The sequence below is a fragment of the Cannabis sativa genome, chromosome 1 (genome assembly GCF_029168945.1).
Source record: "Cannabis sativa cultivar Pink pepper isolate KNU-18-1 chromosome 1, ASM2916894v1, whole genome shotgun sequence".
NCBI lineage: Eukaryota > Viridiplantae > Streptophyta > Magnoliopsida > Rosales > Cannabaceae > Cannabis > Cannabis sativa.
The window spans coordinates 53,133,611-53,144,380 of record NC_083601.1 but is presented as its reverse complement, the minus strand read 5'-3'; the positions used below and the strand labels follow the sequence as shown (position 1 = coordinate 53,144,380).

The following is a 10,770-nucleotide window of genomic DNA, read 5'->3' as shown; positions in this document are numbered from 1 at the left end:
ATCATCAATTTTGTCTCTTCCAAAGCATGTGATGCAATGATGATAAGTCTAGGTCATCATCAACCCTATTTTCCTCTTCCACACTCAACCTTCATCCAAAGAGTAGAAGTCAAAATCACAATGATAACAAAAATAATATTAATTTTATTTTTTATTTGAAATGTCAAATTTAATCTTAATATTTATTTTATAATTCCAAATTTTTATTTATTTATTTTTAGTCCTTTTATGGCTCTATAAATAGGAGCTCATTTTAGTAATTTTTGGTGTGTAATTTTTAGTGTAGAAAAACTATAGCAAAATTCTCTCATCTTTTCTCTTTAGAAATTTTATGAGAATGATTAGCACAATGGCCTAATCTTCCTTGGAAGGTTAGGGATGATTCCATATGCAAAGTGAGGTTATTTTGTATCTTTGATTCACATGTAATATTTATTTGAGTAATGCAAGTTTTTATTTCACTTTTATTTTCTTGTTCTTCATCCATCTATACTACTATATATGCTATTATATACTAAATATATATAGACTTAGTCATACTCTTTCTATATATTTTTATTTAGTGATTGTAGTAATAGTAGTATTTATCTTGTTCTATCTTTTATGTTCATTTTTATTTACTTTTTATTAAACATATAGGTTTAGTCATGCTCTTCCTATGTGCTTAAAAATTAAGAAAAGTAATATTAATGTTCATTTCCTTCACTATCACCACCATCTCTATTTCTATTTTCTTTGTCATTATTTTTACTAAAGATATATAGGATTAGTCATGCTCTTTCTATGTGTTTCCAATTAGTAAAAATAATATTTATGTTTTGTTTTATGTTTAATCTTTTATTGCATTATTGTTTGATGTATAATGTCATTTATAGGTTCTACATAAGATTAAATCATTTCTTTTATTTTCAAGAACTTGTATACTCAAAATATAATGAACTTTAATGTTGTATGATTAGTGTCAACTTTGTGAATCAAAGGTACAAAATAGCTAAACAAGCATATGGATGATTCTTAAAGCCTTTCTCTCTTTTACTATTGATTATACATTTATTTGCTTTCTTTTAATATTTATTATCAAATTAAAAATCACAAAATCATTGGTTACTATTATCACTTATTATTAACCTTTTGTTTTTATTTTTCTACTAACGTTTTTGTCCATAATCACCTCCCTGTGGAATCGACCGCCCGATCTATACTACAACCACCGCTAGTGGAAGTCACATTTGGGCGTTAAACAAAGGATAAAAAATCAAATTTCCCTATTACAATTACCATTCCTATTACATTACATTACATCGAATCAAACACCACCTTAATAGTAAAACTTTAGAGCATGCTTAGTGAGAAGGACATATTATCTGACAAAATATTAAAATATTATACCATTGGAAAGAAAAGAGACAAACAAAAACTCCATGGGTAAGGGTAGTCCAATGGGTGTCGTGGAAGCCAACCTCCAAGGGTTGTCGCAGAAACCAACCTTCTAGGATATGTCTAATGTGGCGTGTTTCTGACACAAAATCCCACAGAATTAGAGTAAAATATCAAAAGAAGAGTAAATCGGCACTAAATCCTGTCCAAAGGTACTCAAAAATTACTATTTTCTTTATAGGATTGTTCATAAAATAGCTGATTCAATACAATCCGCACAATCCAATCCGCAAAGTGTGAATATCTGCACTTGTACAGATTAGATTGAATTGAAAATTTTAAAATCCGCACTTGTGCGGATTGGATATTAATTGACATGTAAAAGTAACTGATCCAATCCAATTCACACATATTTATAAAAAAAGTTAAAAAATTATATATACAATTAATATTTTAATATAAAGAAAATAATAATTTTAAAGTTTAATACATATAATACAATTATATTTCAAAATTTAATAAATTAAATGTATATTCCATTATTATATATAATTTTTTTCTATATTCAATTTAAAACAAAATTAAACATTTCTTTATACATACAATTTTTTTTAGGGGCTTTCTCAATTTTACACTTTAAAACAGTTTTTTTTTTTTTTTTTTTGCATTTTTACAGAATTCTACATAGAAACTCTTATTGCAACTAGCGCTGCAACCTAAATTGCAACAAAAAATTGTATAGAAACTACTACTGCAAGTAGCTGTGCTACCACTTTAAAAACTGAAACCGTAAATTTGAAAAAAAAAAAAAAAAAAAAAAAAAAAACATAGTATAGGGGGTAATTTCCCTTTTTTTTTATCCTTTGAATTTGTTATTTGTTATTATATTTATTTTAATTTATGGTTGGAGATAGGGTTGTTCATCCAATCCAATCTGCACTTTTTTGGTCAAACAATATCCAATCCGCACTAAGTGCGGATTTCATTTTTTGGATCCAATCCAATCCACACAATAGGTCAAATCCAATCCAATCCAATCCAATCCGCAAAAGTGCGGATTGGATCGGTTACTTTGGATTAGTTACTTTTTAATATTAAATTATTTAATATTTATGAAAAAAAATATATTTTTTTTCACATAACTAGCAACAAAATAAAATAAACTATAGTTATTTTATGTCTCCAACAACACATTAAATAAATAATATAACAAATAACAAATTCAAAGGAAGAAAAAAAATTGTATATATAAAAAAAATATTTAATTTTATTTTAAACTGTATGTAAAAAATATATATATAAGAATAGAATATACATTTTATTTATTAAGTTTTGCAATATAATTGTATTATATGTATTAGATTTTTAAATTACTATTTTCTTTACATTAAAATGTTATTTGTATATATAATTTTTTAATTTTGTTATAAATATGTGTAGATTGAATTGGATCGGTTACTTTTACATGTCAATCAACATTCAATCCGCACAAGTGAGGCTTTTGAATTTTCCAATCCAATCCAATCCGCACAAGTTCGGATATCCGCACTTTGCGGATTGGATCGTGCAGATTGGATTGGATCGACTATTTTATGAACACCCCTAGTTGGAGATATAAAATAACAATAATTTATTTTATTTTGTTGCTAGTTATGTGGAAAAAAAAAATATTTTTTCATAAATATTATATAATTTAATATTAAATAGTAACCAATTTAAAATAACGAATTCGATCCGCACTTTTATAAATTGAATTGAATTTGATTTGAGCTATTGTGCGGATTAGATTGGATTCGAAATATGAAATCCACACTTAGTGTGAATCAAATGCCCTATAAGTAAAATAATACGGATTAAATTGGATGAACACCATCATGTAAAACAAAACATGTCTCATATTTAAGTTTGTCTACAGTGTTCCGTGTTCCGACTACACTAAAATACTTTTTAGTGTTATGGTTGGAATAGAAAAATATATAGTACTAAAATTATTATTTATTAGTGTTACTTTTACTGTTCGATTGGTAGATTTTGTCGAAAAAGCTACAGCATATTTAGGTTTTTAAGGTGCCATTAGAGATGACCTTAGTGATCTAAGTCTAAGTATTACCTGTTAATATAAGTGCAAATGATAGTGAGTGATTTCTTCCGAGTATCTTACCAAGATGAAAGAAGATACTTCATAATCAAAAACAATTTACATACAGGAGATATTATATACAATATAATGACCCGATACAGAGACACTGGGAAGAGCAGAACCACTAATTCTAGACAACAAATCTCAGGCATGGTACATCCTATTACTGTTAGAGACCTATCAGTAGGTCATGCAATGAAGTTCAACCCTTTTGTCTCAAGTCAAGTTTACAGGAAAACTACCATGGTTCGGAATTATTACCTAAGAAATTCCTAGCAAATGATGGCTTGCTCCAACCTTCTTCCATTGAAATGAGATTAAGGCGTACCATCAATTTATTTACTGCGTCTTCCTCAAGATTGCTAACTGGATCCGGCGATTCTTTTTGTGTAGAAGGAACCTGGGAATATTATAATGAGCTTTTCAGTAAACTAGATATGTACAATGCAATGAATACCATACTGAGAGATAGAAATGACCTTGGATTCTTGATAGAGCTTTAGGTAATCTAATGATTGCTCATAAAACCCACAAAGGTAAAGAAGAATGCTATAATCTCTCAATTCCTTCACATCGGTTTCCAGGAGGATTAGACGTTCACAAGCTGTAACATTAACAAATCTAATTAGAAAAAGGGTAGACAGAAAATTAAAGTAAATGTTGATGCAGGGTTCAGGAGCAATTGTGTGATTATTTCCCTTAAAAGGAAAAAAAAAGATTAAAAAGCGCCAAATTTTTAAAGTAGCAGAATAAAGAGGTTAGCATGACAATAAAAGCAAGACCATATTGCACATAATGTTGTCATTCTCTAGATTACATAAAGAATTGGCTTTCATATGTACAAACCAGCTAATGCTCGTCTCATATCCCCAAACCGTACACTGGTCCAAACACCACGTTCTAGCCTATGTTGAGCAGCCTTAGCAGATGCAAGTCGAAAACCACTGCAAAAGATAAAAAATACATAAGCAACATAACAAGAACCTTTTCTTCACCCCTACTAGCTATCTTCCCGAAACAAAGGAAAAAACAAATAGAGAAGGAAATAAGAGAATATACTAGTTGAAAAAATTATTCATCAATACAAGAGCATTTTATGTTCATGTATAATTAAACAACCTATCTTCATTAATGTTTGGTCTATCTATGCAGTTAGCAGCACGTGCAGCTCTTAGGAATAAACTCCCTGTCTGATCATCTTGAAATGGCCAGAAAGCTTCCTTCAAATTTCCCAACATCTGCAGACATGTTAAACTATGAACAACATATGCAACTGATTAACGTGTAACTGAGCACATGTACCAATGATAACAGGCTGACACTGAGCTATTTCTTCATGAAGATATTTGAATGATATTCTTAAAAATTACCAAAACTAGGTTAGCTTCAAGTTTTCCTTCCATATACCTCCCAAAAAAAAGGAGAGAGAGACATAATACTGACGCACTTCCCAACAAACTCTCCGCATTGTCTTAGAAACTTTTTCGGTAGAGCCAAACAATTCATTGTGATTTATTCTAATACCTCACACAAGCAGAGGTTTTGTTTCAAAAAAATACATAGATAATACCTCTTAAAGACTAACTCCATTGTGTACATATCCAATAGTTTTGGCCCACTAGTGAGAAATTTCCAAACAGTTTATAGGATTAAGAGTGCTTTCATAAAGTGTTTCACAACCCTTCTCCCAAACCATGCGAGGTTCTACATATAAACTACATGAGGCAATTGAATAGTTTCAATTCACCATATTCTGTCATGTTAGTAGAATGTGTTACAGACTGGCTCATCAATATAATTTTACAAGAATACCAATTTCTAAACAGGAAATGTTCTAGTTTACCGAGGGTAAAAAGAAACAACTCAATTCTAAAGTCAGGATGTAATACTTCAACATTGCTTGAAATACACACAGAGGAAGTCTAAGGATATTCTTTGCTCTTACAATGGAAGATAAAGAAATAACTTCAATGACTATTATTATTTTATTAGAGGAAAAAATAACAAAACCTTACTAAGAATAAAATACTAGAAAATGTAAGTAAACGAGCAGAAACTCCTTCAATACACGGCATGACCAACAAAACTACAAGAAACAAAGAAGAAGCTTCTGGATAGCATAGTTTTACAAAAACCCAACAAGAAAATAAGCATTCAGTACTTTATTGAACTTGATCAGCACACATTCTAAAAACGTATAATTTGTATGAAAGAGGCAAGAAAGAGCACTGAAAATGATAGAAAAGAAGTTACCTCCACTAGCAGGGCTTGTGATGTCAATACATGTGAGTGATCAGATTCCTTACTTTTTAGTTTATGGTAACCTCGAGGAAGACTATGGAAATCATGAGGGAAGAATATTTCCACATCAAAATCCAAAAGGCCCCATAACCGAAGCATCTTCAGAATCTCTGAATATATGAGTGAAAGCATTGTCAATGAACCTGAACGGTGTGTCAAAACCTGTTCAAACAGAAGGATTAAATATTCAAAACGATGACCGTGTAACAGTAAGTAGTTCCTCTTGAAATGAATAAGAAAGACACCATGTAAAAGCATGTGAGGGTCAGAGTTCCATACAGTGTGAAGATATAGAGATCGCGGTTCCAACTGAAACTTTGTATTGCTTCTTCGGAAACCCTGAAATTGGAAACCACTTTTTATGAAGAGAAAAAAAAAAGCACAAAACCTGAGAAAAGAAAAACATTTTGTAATGAGAATAAATAAACACCCAGAATAAAGAGAGAGAAATGATATGAGGGTAAAACATCTCAAATATGCACCCTTTTCCTTATAGTTTGTCATTTTTCTTTTTGCTCGAGGGAAATATTCATCTCATTTCATTGATTCAAATCATTAAAATCACATAAGATAATTTCAAAAGAGGACTCCCTCCAACCAAACTAAGTCATTGCTATTACTAAGGAAATACTTTCCCAATCTGTGTACTGCCATAATAGCAAACCAGAATACATAATTAACATAAGCCCTGAGAAAGAACATAACAACCTATATTGTAATGTATATATCAAAGCCTGCTTAAAAGAAAGAGCATCAATCTCATTGACACTTTAATAGTTATAATGAAGCAACAGATTTTCATGAGTACTCTATACATATTGTTATAAAGAAAACATGAAAAAATGAAGAAAGCAGAGTTGTCTCTAATACCTTCTTGTCATACAAATAGTTTTCCAAACTGTCCAAAAAATTCTCTGGCGATGATCTTGATGCTGAATTGTAATGAGAGCAGTAACCCATTGAAAGATCATCCAATCTATCAACGAAGGCATCAACAGGAAGAGGAACTGAAGAATGAGACACGAGAGAGTCGTCCTCTGCAGCTATATAAAGAGCTGTTTTCCCCAAATCAACATGTCTATTGATACTAATACTGGTTTCCCTCTCTATATCAGAAAGTTTCTCAATCTGTGAGCAAAATCCCTCCCTAGCTTCCTGCTCCATCCATTTTCAATCAAAACCTTTTTAGATTTCATAACTAAAAGTGAAAAAACAAAGGAAATTTCAACACTAAACTACTATATCCATCCAAAACGAAATTCGTGATGATTGTTAAAAAAAAAAACATTAAGAAAAATAAGCATAAAATTATAATTAAGTGATAAGAATTGAATGGCGAAGAAGAAGAAGAAGCAAACCCTAGCATGAGAGGTTTGAATTCCGGAAGAATCGAGAGCGTCGTGGAGAGAAAACTTGAGGTGGCTGGTGATGGGTATGGAGCGAGAGGATGATCCAGTGCAGCAGAGGACACGAAAAGAGGAAGAGAAAGGAGAAGAGAGGTGGTGATGTTGAGAGGTTGAGGTGAATTTGGAAGGTAGAGCTATGGCGGAAGAAGAAGATGAAGTAGGAGATACCCAGGCCATGGTTGATTGTACTGTACTAAGTTCCAACTTCAAACTCCATGAATAGGCAAAATCAATTTCTCAATATTATATATTTTGAAAAGGCACACTTCTACAATCACTTACTTCATTTTCACCATGTCAAATACAAATTATTATGTGATATATTTTTATATTTATATAATATATTAGTTTTTTTTTTTAATAATATTCTAATATATTAATGATAATTAAAAACAATATGAAAATAAATGTGAATTTTGTTGCACTATGTTTGGTGCACACTTTTTGTTAGAATTTGATAAGATGTGATTAAATTAAGGTGTATGAGTTTCATCTCAAAATCAATTAAGGATGAAAAAAAATAGTTCATGCATCTTATATGGTATTAGAATCAATTACTTTTGAAATAAAATATCATGCACCATACCAAGTCTTAACACTTTTAACCAATTTAATGCATAATCTATTTATTTTTAGCACTGATTTTGATAAACAAGTGTCAGAGTTAGTTTTTTGACAGTTAGCATTTTCTGTTGTAACAGTTTAATGTTTATTATTTTGTTGTTAGTATTTTCTGTTAATTACTCTATTCTTTACTTCTTGTATCAACTCTGTAATCAGCTCCCTATAAATACAATGTCTCATTTCAAGACTTGCAACTTTTGCAAAGTCTTGTGATTCAATTTCTTCAATTGTGTCCTCTTAGAATTGCATAGATAAGTTCACTTATTTCACATGGTATCAGATAGCGTTTGACCTACGTCGTTCATGGATCCTCGCCACCCTGAACCCCTTTGCTCGAAGCCATTGCTCCAACCTCTCAGCTCTGCTGCTCTTACCTGCAACTCCGGTTCTTCAACCAGTTCAGCAATGGAATCCCTTTCAGAATTCCCTGAATTCTTCCCTCACTGTTCGATTGGATCGAACTAATTTCCTTGCATGGAAATTTCAAGTAATACCCACTGTTATTGGCCACGGTCTTGATGATATACTCCTTACTGGTATTGCACATGTTCGAGTTCTTGTTAATGGAGGCCCTAACCCAGAATTCACGATCTGGAAACGCAAAGACCAATTGCTTCTCAGCTGGCTTCGCTCATCTATGACAGAGACAATTCTTAGTTCTCTTGCTCAGTACTATTCTTCTATGAATTGTCCCCAGGATCGTGCTTATCCCAGAAACAATCCATCTATCCCAAGATTGCTCTGTCAGGTTTGCCACAAAGCAGGACACACGGCTGCTGTTTGCCACTACAGATTCGACAAAGCATTTGTCACCCCCAAAATCAATGATTCAAAAGTCTTTCTTGCTGAAATCGATGACCAAGAAGAACATCAAGCATACTCCAGTTCAGCCATGCCTAAATTCGTTGAAGATTTCGACTGGTATGCTGATATGGGTGCAACCAATCACATTGCTCAGGGCATGGAACACTTAGAATCTAAAATCCCTTACTCAGGTTCTGACACCCTAGCTGTTGGAAATGGTAAAAGACTTGTTATAAGTCACATTGGTAACTCTTCTCTCCCTTCATCTCAGTCATCTATACGTTTAAAAAATATTCTTAAAGTCCCTTCCATTATCAAAAACCTCATTAGTGTTTCTAAGTTAACTGCTCACAATAATGTTTTCTTAGAATTTCACTCAAAATGTTGTTTTGCTAAGGACAAAATCACAGGGAGAGTGCTCCTCAAGGGGAGGCTTAAGAATGGCCTCTATATCCTGTCTCACAGCTCCTTCCCATCTAAAGTTCAGCTCCAATGTCAACTTGTCACCAAGCAATCCAAATCTGAGTCTCCATGTTCTGCTTTTCATGTAACCAGTTAAGAATCTGTACCAAGTTCTAATTCTTGTTCTTCTACATGTAATATGAGTACTGTTAACACAGTAACTCCCCCATGTACTAATTCTTGCAATAATAAAAATGGTTTTTTACCTAATAATACTGAGTCTTTATCTTATCTTGTTCACAAATCTGATGTCAACCTTTGGCATTCGAAACTTGGTCATCCCACACCAGAGACACTTGTAAAAATCTTATCTGCATTACATGTTCCAACCAACCTTAGAAATCTAAGGTTTCTGCGATGCTTGCAAAAAAGGCAAAAGCCATGGACAACATCATCCCATATCCGAGTCTCGAGCCTCCCAACCTTTAGAATTGGTTCACACAGATTTGTGGGGACCATCACATGTTGAATCCAAAGAAGGGCATCGATATTATATTCACTTTATAGATGATTTCAACCGCTATACTTGGATCTTCCCATTATCCACAAAATCTCAAGCCTATAGTACATTTCTCCAATTTAAAACCTTTGTTGAAAAACAAATTGATCTTCCTATCAAAATTGTCCAATCAGACTGGGGAGGTGAATATAGGTCCTTAGCATCCTTTCTCATGATCATGCTCAAAATGGAAGAGCTGAACGAAAACATCGTCATATTACTGAAAGTGGTCTTACCTTACTTGCTCATGCTGGTTTGTCTCTCCCTTATTGGTGGTTAGCATTTCAGCATGCTGTTTATCTCATAAACAGTTTGCCTACTCGTGTTCTTGGTGACATGTCCCCATATGAAACCTTATTTCACAAAGTTCCTGACTATAATATGCTGAAGCCCTTTGGTTGCACCTGTTACCCACATCTAAGGCCATATAACAGCAACAAGTTGTCCTTAAGATCATAAAAATGCATGCTTGTTGGCTACTCCATGAATCACAAAGGCTACATGTGCGAAAATAAAAATGGCAAAGTGTTTATAGCAAGAAATGTGGTCTTTAATGAAGAAGAACTTCTAGCCCTCACATCATGTGATTCCACAAAGGTATATTCTTCTTCACAACATTTTTTCCCTCTACTTCATTTCTTACATCTCCCATTATAACTAATAACACTATGCCCTCTACATCTGCTGCAAATGCCAACATATCATCCACTGCAAATCCACCTGCTGCTACTGCTGCTGTGAGCAATGCTGCACCAGTGGTCCCTTTAGTTGCATCAACATCCCCATCTGTTACTGTTATTGATGTCCAGAACACCACTATTGTTCCTACTGCCTCTATGTCTGTTCTCCCAAATCCTGATCCTACAACCTGTGTCAATAATCCCATACAACAGCCAAATACTGAACCTTACACTACCAATTTGCATCACATGCAGACCAGGTCTAAATCGGGCATCATCAAACCAAAAACATATCACTCTACTCTACATCCTTTACCTGAATCCACCCTCCCTAAAGTTCCCACAACACTCAAACAGGCTCTTACCAAACCCATATGGCTTGCATCAATGCATAAAGAGGACACTGCTCTAAAAAAAATAACACTTGGACACTTGTCCCTTACTCACCAGACATGAACCTTGTGGGCAATAAGTGGG

General features: G+C 33.0%; 1 protein-coding gene across 1 annotated transcript; it reads right to left on the bottom strand.

Moving 5' to 3' along the window:
* Positions 1-3,532: 3,532 nt before the first annotated feature.
* Positions 3,533-7,526, bottom strand: LOC115707557 (uncharacterized). Its single transcript, XM_030635565.2, has 8 exons — positions 7,177-7,526; positions 6,689-6,973; positions 6,098-6,157; positions 5,771-5,980; positions 4,637-4,755; positions 4,364-4,461; positions 3,997-4,121; positions 3,533-3,917 (listed from the first exon to the last, which is right to left on the bottom strand). The coding sequence occupies exons 1-8, from the start codon at positions 7,399-7,401 to the stop codon at positions 3,756-3,758; spliced, it is 1,284 nt and encodes a 427-aa protein (XP_030491425.2). The 5' UTR covers positions 7,402-7,526; the 3' UTR covers positions 3,533-3,755.
* Between the last annotated feature and the right edge of the window lie 3,244 nt (positions 7,527-10,770).

What these genes read in the sequence shown, in the direction of transcription:
- LOC115707557 (XM_030635565.2), bottom strand. Translation starts at nt 7,401, where the DNA reads ATGGCCTGGGTATCTCCTACTTCATCTTCTTCTTCCGCCATAGCTCTA. An exon ending in ACTATTTGTATGACAAGAAG is followed by an intron (nt 6,158 to 6,688) that starts GTATTAGAGACA and finishes TTCCAATTTCAG; the next exon opens with GGTTTCCGAAGAAGCAATAC. An exon ending in CCAAACATTAATGAAGATAG is followed by an intron (nt 4,462 to 4,636) that starts GTTGTTTAATTA and finishes TATCTTTTGCAG; the next exon opens with TGGTTTTCGACTTGCATCTG.